The 18,218-nt window shown below is 46.0% G+C and overlaps 1 protein-coding gene across 5 annotated transcripts in view; it reads left to right on the plus strand.

The window, feature by feature from the left end:
• Positions 1 to 18,218, plus strand: part of SNED1 (sushi, nidogen and EGF like domains 1) — a 3,096,442-nt gene that overhangs the window by 1,980,645 nt on the left and 1,097,579 nt on the right. For 3 of the 5 annotated variants that reach the window (XM_085634426.1, XM_085634427.1, XM_085634428.1), the window contains one exon: positions 12,821 to 12,934. The exons of the other annotated variants lie outside the window; for them this stretch is intronic. In XM_085634426.1, the coding sequence (XP_085490552.1) occupies positions 12,821 to 12,934 (114 nt within the window). The remainder of the gene's footprint in view (positions 1 to 12,820; positions 12,935 to 18,218) is intronic. 5 annotated transcript variants of the gene reach the window in all.

Here is an 18,218-nt window from a genome sequence, read left to right on the forward strand (position 1 = left end):
ACTTAAGTCCTGGCTGGCGCAGTGGGATTTAATTGACTCATGACGATTAAATCACCCTGTCTGTAGGGAGTACTCTTAGTACTCAAGTCTGTATGAGTTGCATGTTAGGTTGGACAGGATTGTGTGCTTTCCCTAAATACATGCTGTAGTGACAAACGCAGAGTATTTAGTATTTAGTTAAGACATACTCCTGTCATAACCCAGTGCTCTTAAAAATGAAGTGGGCAGGTTTATATCTGCAATCCTTTGTGGGAAACTGAAGGTGGAGGCGGTAACGACCAAGTGTTCCACCAAATAATAGTGGAACATATCCAAAATTATTTCAGGGAGAAGGAACAACCGTGGCACTGTCTCATCAATCATGGTAGAGTGGAAGGCCTTTGATGTACTTACACGGGGACACTGTATCAATATTGCTTCTGGGATAAAGCAAACATTAGGTGTAAATGTATTACAGAACATTTTAGGAACGCAAACTCCCTCCACTCCCCCCACAAAATTAGGAAGATAATAATGGTATTGCTCCTTAAAAAGGATAGAAAGTAACTTGAGATTGCATCATATAGGCCTGTTTCAATGCCTAGCACTGACCATAAAATATTGAGCAAAATATTGGATTTCAGACTCTTCCCAAAATTGCAAGAATTAATTCACCATAACCAGAGTGGATTTATTCCAGAACGTAACACAGCAACCAGTATAAGATGGCTGATGCAGATATTGGACAACCCATCTGATATTCACCCCAATGGGATAATTCTTGCAATTAATATGGAAAAGACATCCGCTATATTTATTTATTTATTTTTTATTAAACAATTTTTATTATCAAAAAAAAAAATGTCGGCACATTACATGAATCATCACTTTGAATTCAATTCCCACACATTGTGACCATCGCTCTATATTCCATACATTTCCCACACGTTGTCAGACTCTGCAGACCCTCCGGCCCCAGCCCATATCCCCCGGAGCACTTGACTAGGGGAGGACGCCAGGACAGAAACAACATAAACTTGATTGGGCTATGTAGGGTAAATTTCTACTCTGGAGTGGGTGATGCCACATCCTCAGCAGCCAACTGGTCCAACCTTCTCAGCCGCTCGCGCCGCAGCTCTATCGTAGGGGAGACACAAATCCCACCTCGGTATCTGTTCCACTTCCCACACCGGTGGTCTCACTTCCCGGGGCAGCCCCGCCCCTTATATACAGTTTTTTTAGCGATCATGGCAGCGTCCATATCATTTGCCCAATCTCGTACCAACGGGGCCCCATCGACCCCCCACTTCTGTGCAATGTTGCGTTTTGCGATAGCAAAGCCCATTGTAGCCCATGCCTGTTCTGCCAGGGAGAGGCAGTTTCCGGCCATATATTTAGCAGGCAGAGCCGGGGGGACTTTCGTAGCGATTTATCGCGTGATCTCGACATTTGACGAGTGACTGCATCCCAATAGTGTTGTATGTGTGGGCATTCCCATATGATGTGGAAAAACATCCGCTATATCTGATACATTTTAATTTGAACTACCGTTACCTAGTAATGGATGCCATGGAGGTGCAGGGGAATCTTCAAACATGGACCAAATTGCTTTACACTAATCCCATGGCACGAGTGTGCACAGGGCATATGATATCAATGCCATATACAGGAAGGATAGGCACCCACCAGGGATGAATATATGACGTTACTTTGCATGCTTTACAATGCATGCCTTTACAACGCAGTCAGTACAACGACCGCATTGTTACCGCGCTTACCATTACAATGAAGGTCATTACGACTTGCTGTAGGGGGTGCTGGAGTTTGGAATGTTATAAAGTTCGAGGCATGTGGACTGCTGAATTCATATCTGTGCATAGATCGCCGCCTAGTGTTGGGTCCGGATGTTTGCACGTTGTTGTCCTGGAAGAGTCTTCGAAGTATCCTGGGATAGGTGACTCCTCCCCTGGACTACAGTGCGCATGGGCATCCTCTCCATCCTCAGATTGTTTTTTTCCGCCATTGGGTTCGGATGTGCTTATCTTGACTCAAATTAGGAAAAACTTTTTACAGGCCAAAAGGCCTTTAGTTCGTGTCGGTACTGTTCCCGATCGGTATCGATAGTTATTTTGTTAGTTTACTAACTTCAAGAACAACTTTTTCGCATCATACCCGACCATCGACCCGACGTCGACGATGGAATCGAGGACACTATTCAAGCGGTGTCCTGTATGCAATGCGAAATATCCCCATGTCGACGTCCACCCGGTGTGCAACAAATGCCTTTCACCGGATCACGACGAGTCCACATGTATGGCCTGCGCCCGATTCCGATCCAAGAAGACTCTCCGGAATCGACGAGCAGCGAGACTTGAAGCGCAGCAAGCGGCACCGGCCCCGACCGACATCTTCAGCGCCGAGGACGAAGATGTGGAAGACGTGGAGAACCTACCCTACAGCCCCGCTTCCGAACACGACTCCGGATCGGAAGACATCGAAGAACGACTCTTCCACAGAGACGAAGCCGACACCGAGGTAGGAGACTACGATGAGGCCTTAGGGGCCGAAGAGAGTAGCTCCGGTGACGAGCAAGGCCTACCCGTACAGACTGAGGATATCCCAGTGCGTCAGTCTATGGCTCCGGTCGAGGGATCGCCTTCGGGCCTTACCCAAGACCTATCCCGCAGTTCTTCGGCCCCGCCCTCTGGCCCGGCCTCGGACATTCAGCGGCAGCCATTACTACCCAAAACGACTGGTTTCCCTTCACCGAAACCGAAAGCCGTATCGGTTCAACAGAAACCGAAACTGAAAGTGACACTGGTCAGATCGAAGCCCACCACACCTTCGACACCAGCCAAACCCGTCGGCACCGACTGCACCAAACGGGACTTCGGTGCCGAGCTCGCAGCAGCCGACGTCGGCGCCAACACACGGAAAAAGACCATCGGTACCGCCAAACCGCCTCGGCTCCCGGCACCGAAACAATCGGCTCCTGCCACAAAGGTCAAAATGGCTGCTGCGTCTCACACCGCTTCGAAAGCAGCACCAAAGGCACAATCATCGACGCCGTCGACAGCTACTACCTCTCCTCGACTCGATGACCCCGTGGCGCCGAAGAAGTCCACGCCTGCCTCTACAGAACCGGTCGGCGCCAAAGAACCGTCGGCGTTCCAGGTGCGGCAAGTTGCAGCGTCCTTGCAACGCATCAAAGACAAGGCAGCCCTCCAGGACACGTCAGGCTCCGAGCCGAAAAAAGCTCAAAAAGCTTCTCCGGCACCGGCCAACATCACTTTTGGCCTGCCACCATCCACGGCGCCAAAACTGTTCGAAATCAGAACACGTGTCACCCACACCAGGATCACACCTGCCGAACGCTCTCCTACGGAGACGTCACCATCACACATCATCGATGCCGACACCGGCAGAATGATGCTCCACAAGAGGAGAATAACTTCCGAGCCAGCTTTGGACTCCTACCGGATCCCGCTAAAGAAAAAGCTGCCAGTGGATTTGGAACCAGTTCTTTACGAACCTCTCCATACCTCTTACCAAGATCCACAGTCCTTCTCTCTGACACACTCCGAAACCGACGTTTTGGAGGACTACATGGGTGACCGCGTCCCCTACCCCGGAGAGATGGACCCTGAAGGCCAACAGGACCCTGACCAGGCTTGGGATGACCCTGTAGACCCGGGTGCACCTATGGATACACAGGACACGCAGCTATATGGCGCAAAAACGTCTCCCACAGAGGACACTGCCGCATTCAACGCCCTCATTGAACGTGCTGCGGCCAATCATGGTGTGCAACTCCACTCTGACACCATCGAGGACGATTTTCTCATGGATACTTTCGCATCCTCAGAAAGGAATATCAAAACTCTACCCATGTTGAAAGGTGTCCTCAAACCAGCAAAGGACATTTTCAAAGAACCCACCAGGGCAAGAGTAATAAACCCCAGGATCGACAAGAAATATAGGTCGGCGCCTGGGGACCCTACCTACATTAGAGGCCAGTTGCCTCTGGATTCCATAGTAGTCGCGAATGCTCGCAAACGGGCGCACTCGCAGACGACTGGGGATGCTCCTCCCCCGGACAAAGAGTCCAAGGTGCTAGAGACCTCCGGCAAACGGGTTGCAGCCCAAGCAGCTAACATATGGCGTATTGCCAATACTCAGGCGCTCCTAGCTCGCTACGATCGCGCACATTATGACACATTAGAAACCTTACTCCAACATCTCCCTGACCAATACAAAGAGGGAGCAGAGATCCTCATCAGGGAGGGACAACTCCTCACGAACGCATCCATTAAGTTTGCACTGGATGCCGCAGATACAGCTGCTAGAGCCATAAACACTAGCGTCATGTTACGACGACACGCCTGGTTACGAATCTCCGGATTCAAACCTGAGGTACAAAATAACATCCTCAACCAGCCGGTCAACCCCGACTACTTATTCGGACCAGAGGTTGACACCACCCTAGAAAAAATAAAAAAGGACACAGACACTGCAAAGTCCATGGGGGCTCTCCAAACGCAGACCTTTCGGAGTGGCTCCTTTCGTCGCCCCGGAAATAGAGGAGCAGGTAGAGGACAGGGGTCACAGCAAACCTACAACAAGGGAAACACACAAAGTTCATACGATAAAACCACCCGGGGTGGATATCGTGGCTCAAGCACAAAGGGCAGAGGACGCGGATACGGCAACACCAGGTCCTCCCCCAAGAACAAACAGTGACGCCCTCTCCCTTCCTCCCGACCACATAACACCTGTCGGGGGAAGGCTACAAAGGTTCCTGTCCACGTGGAACTCCATCACCACGGACAGGTGGGTCAAAGATATTATCAAACACGGTTACTGCCTATAATTAACCTCAACTCCACCCACAATACCGCCAAAACACCGTCCTATGTCCTCAGAGCACTTAACGCTATTACAGCAGGAAGTGCTAAGTATGCTGCAAAAAGGCGCAATAGAGGTCGTACCCGTCCACGAGCAAGGTACGGGGGTGTACTCCCTGTACTTTTTAATACCGAAAAAGGACGGGTCACTCAGACCTATACTAGACCTGAGACCCCTCAACCGCTACATTCTCTCGGAGCATTTCCACATGCTCACCCTGCAACAAGTCCTCCCACTGCTCAAACAGGGAGACTTCCTAGCCACGCTAGACCTCAAAGATGCGTATTTCCACATACCCATTCACCCATCACACAGGAAATATCTCAGGTTCACTATTCAAGGGCAGCACTACCAATTCAAGGTTCTTCCCTTCGGCGTGACAACAGCGCCCAGAGTTTTCACAAAGTGCTTAGCTACTGTGGCTGCACATTTACGCAGGCAACACATTCATGTCTACCCCTACCTGGACGACTGGCTTGTTCAGGCAAAGTCAGCCCAGTAATGTGCCAGCCACATGTCCCGCACCATTCACCTTCTTCACAGTCTGGGGTTCTCACTAAATTACCCAAAATCACATCTCCAACCCGCACACGTACAACAGTACCTAGGTGCGACCATAGACACTCTGGCGGCCACAGCTCAGCCGAATTTAGTGAGAATCAACAGCATGCAAATGCTGATTTCCAAGTTCAAACCCCAACACTCCCTTCCCGCGCGAGTGTTCATGCAGTTGATAGGCATGATGGCCTCCTGCATTTTCATAGTCCCACACGCGAGACTACATATGCGCCCGCTTCAGGAGTGCTTAGCGCGTCAATGGAATCAGGCTCAAGGGCAACTAAAAGACCTAGTGTTGGTGAGCGGTCGGGCATACAACTCTCTGCATTGGTGGAATCCACAAAACCTTTGCAAGGGCCGACCGTTCCAAGAGCCGGTTCCACAAATAATACTGACAGCGGACGCGTCTCTCCAGGGATGGGGAGCTCATGTACTCAATTACACAGTGCAGGGACTATGGACAATACAACAAACGAAGATGCACATCAACCTTCTAGAACTGATGGCAATCTTCCTGGCTATGAAAGCATTCAAAGTACACTTGTGCAACAAAGTCGTGTTGATCCGGACGGACAGCATGACCGCCATGTACTACATACAGAAGCAGGGAGGAACACACTCTCCACAGTTGTCTCATCTGGCTCAGAGCATGTGGAAGTGGGCCATTCAGAGGAACATGTTCCTCATGGCGGAACACCTCCCCGGCAAGGACAACCAGATGGCGGATCTGCTCAGCAGACACAGCCACCAGATGCACGAGTGGGAGTTACACCCATCAGTACTCCAACCGTACTTCCAGCAGTGGGGTCATCCAGAGTTAGACCTATTCGCCACAAGCGAAAACGCAAAATGCCAAAGCTTTGCCGCCAGGTTCCCACATCCGCAGTCGCAGGGCAATGCGATATGGATGAACTGGTCCGGCAGATTTGCGTACGCTTTTCCCCCAGCACCATTGATCCCGCTGGTGGCACGCAAACTCAGACAACACTCACTGACACTCGTCCTGGTTGCTCCAACGTGGGCACGCCAGCCATGGTACACCACCTTTCTCGAACTTTCCGTGGTGCCGCATCAAAGGCTGCGGATCAAACCGGCGCATATGACGCAGAACCATGGAGAGATTAAGCACCCAGATCCGCAACAGCTGAACCTGGCAATCTGGCTCCTGAAGTCCTAGAGTTTGGCTACCTAAACCTGCCACCTGACTGTATGGACATCATTAAGGAGGCCAGGAGACCCACTACCAGAGCTTGCTATGCAGCCAAATGGAAACGATTCGTCATTTATTGCAATAATAATGACATTAACCCGCTAGACGCATCCATCCAAAACATAATTTGTTACCTCTTACACCTATACCGATGCAATCTGGCATACACCTCAATACGTGTCCATTTGACCGCAATATCAGCCTATCTCCAGAACAGGCAGCACCTCTCTTTATTCAGAGTGCCGGCCATCAAAGCATTCTTGGAAGGACTCAAACGAGTAATTCCTCCAAGCCACCCACCAGCTCCAATGTGGAACCTCAACTTGGTCCTCACACGCCTGATGGGTCCACCCTTCGAACCTCTACACTCATGCGAGATTCAATTCCTCACCTGGAAAGTAGCTTTCCTAGTAGCAATCACTTCTTTAAGGAGAGTTAGTGAACTCCAGGCACTAACCGTTCAAGAGCCATTCATACAGGTTCACGCCAACAGGGTCGTACTACGTACCAACCCCAAATTCATGCCCAAGGTCATATCGCAGTTCCACATGAATCAAACTATTGAACTGCCTGTTTTCTTTCAAAACCCACAAACTGTCGCAGAAAGAGCACTCCATACACTAGATGTAAAGAGAGCCCTCATGTACTATATCGACAGGACTAAAGTCTTTAGGAAAACAAAACAACTTTTCGTTGCCTTTGCCCCACACCACAAAGGTAACGCTATCTCCAAAGCAGGTATAGCCAGATGGATCGTTAAATGTATTCAAATTTGCTATCAAAAGGCTAAACGCACATTAAGGATTCCCCCACGAGCCCACTCAACACGTAAGTTAGGGGCCTCCATGGCTTTCCTGGGAAACATTCCTTTGCATGATATATGTAGAGCAGCCACCTGGTCCACTACACACACATTTACCAAACACTATTGTGTAGATGTGCAATCAAAACAGCAGGCAGCTGTAGGACAGGCTGTTCTCAAAACTCTTTTTCAGACCACTGCAGCTGGCACTGGTAGCCGCCGCTAATAGAGGGTACTGCTATATATTCTATGCACAGATATGAATTCAGCAGCCCACATGCCTCGAACTGAATATGCTACTTACCAGTATGCATCTGTTCTTGGCATGTAGGGCTGCTGACATTCATATCGCCCTCCCTCCTCCCCGGCGCCTGTAGCAGCTGCAGCTCTCAGAATTACTGTAAGCATGGTCATCACTTTCTGTATCTACTCCATCACTGCCACAATGGCGAAAAACAATCTGAGGATGGAGAGGATGCCCATGCGCACTGTAGTCCAGGGGAGGAGTCACCTATCCCAGGATACTTCGAAGACTCTTCCAGGACAACAACGTGCAAACATCCGGACCCAACACTAGGCGGCGATCTATGCACAGATATGAATGTCAGCAGCCCTACATGCCAAGAACAGATGCATACTGGTAAGTAGCATATTCATTACTATTCCAACTCCAGTCTGTGCAACAGTAGGGAAGGTGTTGGATTTAAAATCCAAGCCCCCTACAGCAAGTCGTTGTAATGACCTGCATTGTAATGGTACACGTGGTAACAACTCGGTTGTTGCACTGACTGCGTTGTAAACACTGTATCCCACCAGGGATGCCTTATGTCCCCGACATTATTTGCCATAGCTATCGAGCCATTGCCATGCATGGTTAGACAGGGGAGGGTTTATAGAGGTATTACTATTAGGAGTTCCACACACCATATCTCTGTATGCTGATGACTTGCTCTCATTCATACAAAATGGGCAGATGAATATTCAGGGAGGTTTGTGTGCACTCAAGAGATTTGAGGAGGCATGGGGATAACAAGTAAACTGGCCTAAGCCTAGTGCATTCACATTACACCAGCCCACCGATCACAAATAACTCCTAGCAGAGGCAACTACCCTAAAGCAGAAAGTTAACTTCATGCGATAGATTGGAGTACAGATCAACAGGACCAAAGCAAGCTCGCTTGAAGGGAACATCAGCGCTGCAATGGCATCCATGCAAGGCAGCACAAAGTCCTGGCAAATACTTATATTGGCTGTGACTGGGAATACAACACTTGCTAAGATAGTGGTGAGGCTTTATATTATTTTGCAGTCCTTCTCCATAAAAATATCAAAAGAAATGTTCTGAGAAATTGTCTCTTTATACCTAGACTTAATCTGGCATCAGCACAGTCGAAGAGTATCACTGATGAAACTCTGGCTCCTGGTAAAAGAAGGGGGCCTGGCGGCCAGAGAATTTGAATTATACTGCTTACCAGCCAGTTCCAGTGGGTGACTATATGGGTTGCAGTGTTGATGTTACATCGTTTGAGAGTAACTCCCACTATTCCAACACTTACCTCATTGATGGAGATGCTGTTGGAACTTGGTGGGAAATGGAAAAGAGTGGAGGGCATTCTATTAGGAATAGTCAGATATTGCTGAAAAGGAACTTACAAAGAACCTGCCCATAGGTTCCTCAAGCATCAAAACTAGCACCGTTAGGCTTGAAAGTTATACGACATCAGGTGAATAGGAAATGGATTCAGAGATGGATAAATGGGTCAGTTTCTGCTGCATGGAGTGATGTGCACAGCATAAAGGGGTTACGGAAACTAGGTCAGTCAGAACTTTTGTTGTACCTGGAGCTTATTTTAATATGCACCACTAAGGGCAAGCGCAAAGCATTGATGTTGATGAACATCAAAAGCAACGAAAGACCCCTGGGACCGCCCCTCCCACACAGTTCCCTCTATTCAAAGAATGATGCACTTCATCCACAGTATCAGCCGTTACTTGACACCGCTTCTAGGCAGAGATACGTAAAAACAAAACACAGAATGGTGCATCCAACAGCAAAACGTCCACGTTTCTTATTTGTAGTTCTAATCGCCTTTATTGAAGTTTGAAGTCTTTCATAAAAACAGCCGGGATCACAGAGAACGCATTTCGTTCAAAAGAATTGAACGTTTTCAGGGCTTTTCTCTATATGTAAGACATATGTCTCCTTCAATCAATGGTTTCACAAGAAGTCCCATATGGAGGAATGCCACCTCATCATCCTGTGGCACAATTGTCATCCATTTTATGGTGGGGTTAAAATATCCACCAACCTCAACATCTGGATCTGTCTTTCTCCTTAGTGAATCAGGTAGTCCCTCATGCGACGACCGGCAAATACATCTTGATGTATTAAGCACTTTTGGTACAAACAAGGGGCTCGCGAGAGACCTTATGGAATAAATTGGCTGCAGACCTAAATACACCAGTTAGTGATTAGAAGTGGCGAAGGATATTTTGCAATACTCCGTTGTATATATAGGAACACCTGCTTCAACTTTAACCATTAGCACAATGTACATGTTTCACACGTCACTCCCAAGCGCATCAGCTGATTTTCCCCAGACTCGCAAAATGTCCAGGAGGAGAGTGGTAGACTGACTTCCTCCATGTGGTCTGGAGTTCCCCACCAGTCAGCAAGAACCGGAAGCGGCTACTCAAGACAATTAGGACAGCAACGAGTCAACATATACAAACAAAACCTGAGACTTGTCTAAGGCCAATAAAGTGACGGCAGATTTATCAGCCGTGCTCTGTTCCCATTAAAACGACAGATTAACATAAACAGAAAGCTAACAAAGGCCCCACTTTGCAGACATGGCATAAAGAGATAGCACAAATGGAGGGAATATGAAAGTACCTCCCTACACAGAGAAGCCAAGAGAGGGGTGTAGAATATAGAAGTAGCAAAAGCTTTGGACCAGGTACTGATATCAATGCCCCAGAGTGGAGAGGACCAGGAGTGTGATATGCTTGAGCACTGAGCGTGTTTGGACCCCCGCCCCAATACCTCCTGGACTCTCCAGGTAGTCCCACCTCACTATGTAGGGCAACTGAATGTGAGTGTATGTTATCTGTTAAGGAGGTAGATAAATATTGGTAGCATTGGGTGCATGTGTTAATATATAGGACATGTGTAAAAGAAGAACACCATAGTGAGCTCATTTTCAGTTCCTATGTTTTTAAAATTGTGCATTGTTCTGTTTTTCACCAGATTACCACGCAGAATCTGGAATGTAGTACGAAACTAGGATGTATTCTTATTGTTATTTTTGTATTCTTTTTGAGCAGAGACATACATGTACACCGTGTACTGCTACTGAATGTTGTAAAAATACAATATGTTTCAAAAAAGGATAATGCACCCTTGACACTAGTGCCATGGTCTGAATTGAAAATATTGCTAGTTTATGACATAGAAATATCCCTATTTAGACAATGTTTTGGCTGCTATTATGTGACAGCGATCAACGCAAATAAATCAGATGTCATGCTACTCAATAAAGCAAACCCTTAACCAAACAAAGTGGATGGAGAGACCTAGCCAGGACTGAAGCGTTCACCTACCTAGGAAGTACTATCAGACCTGATGGAGGGACAGGCAATGCTATCAAGAACAGACTGCATATAGCCAGGAATGCCTTCAGGATACTGAACAGTGTGTGGAGGTCATTTCAGCACAGCACCAGCCCAAAGCTAAGGCTATACCAGAGCTGTGTTCTCTCCATTCTCTTGTATCAATCAGAATGCTGGCAGGTGACGAAGATCGACATCACCAAACTAAGCCTTCCACACCAGTAACCTGGGAAGAATCTTGCACATTTTCTGTCTGTAAATCATCTCTCTGCTCACCAGATGCAAGCAAGAAAGCACGGTCCCCATCATTATGAGAAAAAGATGAAGATGGATAGGACGCACTTTCAGAAGAGAACAAGACTCCATCCTAAAAACGGCACTCCAGTTGATCCAAGAAAGCAAATAGAAGTGAGGCTGGCCAAAGAATTCCTGTAGGCAAACTGTGGAAAAAGAAATGAAGACCCTGAACCATAGCTGGGGCACCGTACAGATTCTTGACAAAAGTGGAGTTCCTTCGTTGCTGCCCTACATGCTGTTTGGTAAAATGGGCCGTAAGTGTGTATGTCACAGCTAGACCACTACCTCTTCTACAGGGAGTGGGCACCACTGTCTAATGCCTTCATTCAGTATCACTCAATGTAATAGGCAACCTTCCAAGCCCAGCACCCACGAGGAAGGATACCAATCTTGTCACCTAGTGGAAACTGTTCCTGAACCAAATCCTGAAATTCATCAGCATAGTTATACGTGTCACCATAGTCCAACTGTTGTCAACCTCAACATCAACAGGGGCTCTCGAGATTGCAAAGTGATGTGTGTAAAAACCGAAATGTTGTTACTCTGCCCCTCTTATCAATTGCAGGTATGCTTATTGGGCATTGGTCATATTGGTGTTACCCCTTAACTCAATTCCTGAAGTGATCTTTGATGTTAATAGAGCTTATCTGACAAAAAGAGTTGTGTGTAGAGTTAAGAATGCTCAATGTTGAAGTGGAGTCGATTTCGAGGCTTATATTGATCCCTCAACAGACACATGGCTGAGAATTTTTAAGAAAAGGCCGTTGTGACCATCTGGTCTCATTACCAAATGCATAAAGAGAATGTCCAGTAAAAAGTAATATCTTTGGGCTAGCAACATGCATGAGTCCTAATAGTGATGTGTCAGTGCTTCACATTGCACAAATACAGCACAAAAATCAAAACCCGTTTCTTTTCCCCCCGCTGTTGAATGGAATCCTGACATAGTTAGCAAAATACAACTGAACGACCACTACACATGCCTTCCAATAGAGACAACATATTGTGAGAACTCCATAACGTTTAGACCTCGAAGGAATAGGTACAATTGTTAATTTTCTCAGGACAGTTGACTAGCTTAGGTATGTGTTGCACAGATTCTTTCAGAGATGAGCCTTTCAGATCAACGAAGGGAAATAGAGAATGTGTATGTGCCAGAGCAGTCAGGTGCAAAAGGTATTGGTGGTGTGCCCCAGAGTTTAAAAGCAATGTCATCTTTCATTCTGGGATTCTGTTATAGGATAGGTAAATGATCTGAAAGGCATCTTTAAGGTTGCAAATGTACATAACATACATTTTTATCTGGTTCACTTATGCTGATGATGAGGGATGGCTAAGCATAATCCAGGACTGTGCCAGGAACCAATGGAGAATTTTTACTTTAGGTATCATTGTGATACACACTGCAGGTTATGCTCTGAGAGTAATTGTTTTCTCTTTGATTCGAATCGGAACAGAGATAAATGAGTGTCATTCCGATCCCTGCAAGAACGGAGGAAGTTGCCATGATCTCCCAGGATACTTTTCATGTCGCTGTCTGGATGGTTTTAGTGGAGTGCAGTGCGAACTAGGTAAGCATTAGTTCTTTCGGGGCTGTTTAATTGGAAAGCAAATAATAATAGTGTTAATGGTCCTATGTGCTCCATCTTGAATAGAAAACTGTTTCAAACTGGCCATATTCAGTGAAGACCTAAATGCCTTAGAGTGACTTCATTCTAGTATATTACACTCCCACAGATACATATTGTAACTGGGTGGGGGAGGGTTTTGGGGGGGGGGGCACCCTTCCACATCAGCATAAATTACACTAGCTATAAATTAATTAGTACCTGGCCCTGGAATAATTGTCCTCTGTTATACACTTGCAGCCCCACCTGTATACCACAGTCCTGTCCTGGTGATCTCTCTCTGGCATGTATACCCCAATCACCCTACATATCACCACTCTAATACAGTTTAATTCCGCTGCTGGAGAGAATATGCACATACAATTCTAGACTCCTTTCAACATAGACAATGTATCATCTCCTCCTATAGTTGTATCAAGGAGTATATTATGAAACATGGATAGTATATTAATAGTGGAATTTATTTGCGATACTCTTCATAATTCCACCCTATTGCTTTCCTGACATTGGGCGGGATAATCTTTGGGTGGTATTCTACCTGGTTTTGTTTTGTGTATCCTCTCTGGCTACTGCCTTTTATGTCAAGGCTTACTGCTATGAGTTTACGATCACTTTCCACTCTTTTGATGATTTCAATATCAGCCACACATTTCTATCTTTAGGGGTCAATCAAGAGTAGTCAGTAAGATAGCCTTTAACACAACGTTCAATGTGTGTTTTGTGCAAGGGGATCTGAAATAGTACGACCATTCAGAAAACTTAAACCAGAATTTTTTTTAACAGGTTGTGAAAACGTTCCCCTTCATATTGGATCTTTTCAAATTCAAAATGAGTTTTGATATACACCAGCACATACCTTCTTCAACGACCTTTCTAGTGATTACTTCGTGTAAGTGAAATGTGTTACAATCTCTACAGATTAGGAGCAGCTGAGCATCAATGACCATGCCACTCTCTGTATTGTGGTTCACATACTCCACTAGTCCCCAGGTGCCCATCCAGGGGGTAAAAATAAATTTAGAATATCACTGCTTCCAAGTTCTTTACTAACCTCAGTAAGCCTCACGAGATGTTAGAACCTAAACTACCCGCATGTAATTGCTGTGATTTGCATTTCAAATTACATGCCACCCTAACTGAAAGGCAGGGCTGGATTTAGCGCTGTGGTGCCCAGTGCAACAAGCTTTGCTGGTGCAGTCCCCCCCCCCCCCCCAAAAAAAAACCTCATACTTCATGAATCCCCTCACTACCATGCTCCGCCAGTGCCCCTTAACTCTCCACAGCCACTCTCTCACATGCATTGTATTTGTTTTGTAGTGCTATTCATACCTGTATAGGGTGTCAGAGCACTTAACATCAAACACTCATTATTCAGAGCCAGTGAATCCTATGTGTGTACATCGGTCTATAGGAAATATTATATAAGACAATGAGGATTACAAGATGTAGCAATCATTTGCGAATCATACTAAGTGGCAGTATATTGTAAGAGTGTCTGGCGAAGTACAAACTCAGGATTTAAAACGTACCACGATGGTTGGTTTTACTAATAAGAATGTATTTCTACCCAAATGAACCCCTTTAGCAACATTAGGACAATGAAAGATTGGGGAAAACATAACGTTCTAACCTATACCATGCAGTTCCCATGCAGCTCTTTGATGACAGTTCATAGCTCGCTGTGCTGTATTAGGGCTGTAACTTATGAACTGCAAGTAACAAAAGGATCTCTGTGACAAAAGCAGTAATCCGCTGAGCTATCCACATGAAGTACAGGTCTGTTATCTGCATGCTACATGTTTTTTGCTGCAGGCATATTAACCCTCTGTGCTACTTTATCATGACCAGAAACTGCCACTAGCCCAAACTCTGATCTCTCTCCAGCAGGATCAATTATCAGCAGAGCTAACTTGACATTTTTATTGTTGCCTGAAATCTACTGGACACACAAGGTACTCTCCAGCAGGTGCTTTTTAAACCCATGTTATGTCTAAACGCTGCACCCCCGGAGATCAGCACCAGGTGAGGCTGCTCCGGTCACACCAGCCTTGAGCAGGCCCTGCTGAAAACTCATCCACAGGGGGACCTTTTTAGGTCTCGCCTGATTCAGCGCTTGCGCTGATCTGGCCGAGACATTTTGTAAACAGGCTTTTTCAAAGTGCTGCCGTGGCCTAAAGCTACAGTGCATGTGAACGTGCACGCGCGCCCTCCGTTGCACGCGATCGTAATCGCGATTGCGATCACTTTCACTTTCGCGGCTGCGTCAGTTTAAATGTTGCTGACAGACCTTGTTCGCTTCACTTCTCCTCTCCTGTTATCTCTCTGCTGTCTCTCTCCTGTCTCACTCGCTCTCTATCAAACCCTCTTTCCCGTTACTACTTCTCTTTTCTTCCCTATGTTACTTTGCATTGTCCCTTCCCCCATTGTCCTCTTTCTTCTCTCTCACCTGCCTGCCATCTCTTTTCATGTTTTATCTCCTTGTCACCTCTCCCTGCGCCATGTTACCTCCTCTCTTTTGAATGCATTAAGTTTACCTCTTCCTCCCGTACCTCTTTCCTTCGCTCCTCCCTTCTCTGTCCACGCGTTCGCTCTTCCTCTCACCCTGACCTGTCTTCCCTTTCATGTCTCACCTTCTGTCAGTCAGAGAGACTCTTTCTTAGACAGACTCCGGTTCACCGCAGAGACTGGCCCCGTCAGCCACAGATGCCCCGTACTGCTCGCAATATTGTTACAGCTGTAAAAACGAGGTTAGCAAGCGGGTGAATACAAATTCTGACCCCCCCTCCCCCCCCCCCATTAGGCATCGTATTTTAAGGTAACGCCGTTCTTGAAATTAAAATGGAATATATTTAAAAGTTCCTGTGGTGGAGAAGTCATCTGAGAGTTAAGATCCCTATTTAGGAACCAAACACATATCCTGACGCCCTAACTTGACCTCATATGTTCTAAAAATGTGGTAAGAGGAACAACGCAACTCCATTCCAACACTGGGACTGGGCCTGCATCATACTAATAACAAAGTCTGCTGTTTGTCATGAATGAAGCCATCCATAGAGCTTGATCGAAGGTCATATAAATACTTGATAACCTTTCTAATTTACCGAGTACCATCGTGGTTTTGAAAATTTGTAAAAAATGTGAGACATACATAACTGAAGCTTTTTTTTTTCGAATGCACAACCAACTGATCGTTCTAAAAGTAATCTAGAACATTCACTGAATGAATTGTAGACGAAAGCTTGAGTTTCCAAAGCTAAAACTGTTGCGTTTTTTGTATCTATATAAGTGCTATACTTCTGTGCTTTGTCACAGCTGTGATTCGGTGTTTCCAAAACCTCCTAAAAAGAGGATTTAAAGTGCTTTGAGTGGGCGCCGTGACTGTGGTGACTTTTTTCTGACCGACAGTTTTGCTCTTGCCTCGGGTTAATCCCGCATTTAAAAGGGAAACATGTTCATTGCCAGAAAACACTGTGGTGGGTCCAGTGCCTGCACTTAATTGCATTTAAAGTGCCTTTGTAATGTTATTGAGGTCTTGGGGAAGGGAGTTGGACAGCATATGAAAGGATAGTCCAGGTGTCATTGCTAAGGTATTTTTAGAGCCGTTCTGTATCGAGTTTCACTCGAGTAACTTTATTTAGTGCTCAGTAGATTAGTGAACAGTTGGTTGTTCAATCAAAATCTAGATTGCCAGTTGTACTGCAGGCTGTATACATTATACCACGACGTATGTAGGATTTGAACTCTGCATAAGCACCTAGTTATTCAAGGCACTGAAAGGCCACCATTCTACCTTGTAGGGGACGATGCTGCTAAAATAAAGGTATCTCGGGTTGGAGGGGCTCTTTCGAAATTACATTACACAACACTTGTTTTAGGGATCCTAGACTATTTATCTGGTGCACACTGTGTGCTCATGGGGGTGATTAGTAATATGCGCAGGGGCTTGACCATATGGATGTAGAACTGATTGAGGCATTGTCAGTAAGCTGTGTACAAAGCACAGCCCTTGCGAGTACAACCCACGGTTTTGCTCAAAATATTGTGTGTCAATAGCACCACTATTTCTTGGATTCGATAACCTTAATGTTCAGTCGATGTTTTTTTCTTTGAACCCGTGTGTACGCATATAGACACAATTATTCTGTAGAGTAATCCCACGAAAAGTTTACTTTTTCAAAAGTAAAAAGTCCTAGATTATATTGTACTATTGACATTTGAAAAATGTGCATGCAGGGCTGGCCCAAGACCAGCTACCAACATATGGTACGCTCGTTTTTATTCATCTGTTACTTAAAATTGCATTTTGTTCTTGCTTGCTTTTTTGCCGCATCCAGGTGCGGTTTTTCCTCTAGCATGGCTTCCTAGTGCTTTCGTCCGCCTGGGGATGACTCTCCAAATACTCCTGAAGTTTGATCGCAGACTGGAGCCTGGTTCCGCCTGTAGCTTTGTGGGTATGGTTTTGTGCTGTGAGACGCCTTTCTGCTTGGTGGTTCTGTTTTATTGATTGTACCGTAGATACATATTATGGCATGTGAGAGGTGAGTGTAGAAGGCCTCATTGATTTGCTTTCAAATCTTCTAAGTTGGTAGATCTGCTCAGTGCTCATTGGGTTAAAACCAGCTGCCCTGTTGTAGTTGGGTTTGTGGCAGTCTGAGGTATAATAGATATGGGCGTGGTGTTGTAAATAGTGTTATTTATGTTTTGAGTTGTGTGTCGCACCACCTTAACGCCTCACATACTCCATCACTAATAACCCACCGTGATCACTAGACACTGGATATATGGGGGAGCCCTCAAGCATAGTTGAAGTGTGTGCACGCCTCTGCACCTTTCATTCAGCAGGTAGAAATAATTCGTGGTCTATCGCTTATTCGTTTTCTGTTTCACGGACTCTAGATTTTATTTCTTGCTCCTGTACATTCCTTTGCACTGCTTTTCGTCTGCTGAGTGAACTCGTGCATTTCCTGCCCCTCTGAGGTTAAAGTAGTTTGGGTAAAGGCTGCTCCAAGCCCTCTCCTCGCTGGCTGAGAGGTAATTGTTGGCATTCAGTTTTCACAGAGCTCGTCGCTCTGGTTCGCAAGCTTCCAGGGTATTTAACTGATCTGTTTTTCCAGGATCTTTGTATGGATAACTGTAGCATATTAAAAACCAGCATTTGCAATGCACTAGGTCTCGCATTTGCGAAAGTTTAAGCTATTGGCCTTGTAAATGACAATTCCTTTTATTG

Source organism: Triturus cristatus, chromosome 11, assembly GCF_964204655.1.
Source record: "Triturus cristatus chromosome 11, aTriCri1.1, whole genome shotgun sequence".
Classification (NCBI taxonomy): Eukaryota; Metazoa; Chordata; class Amphibia; order Caudata; family Salamandridae; genus Triturus; species Triturus cristatus.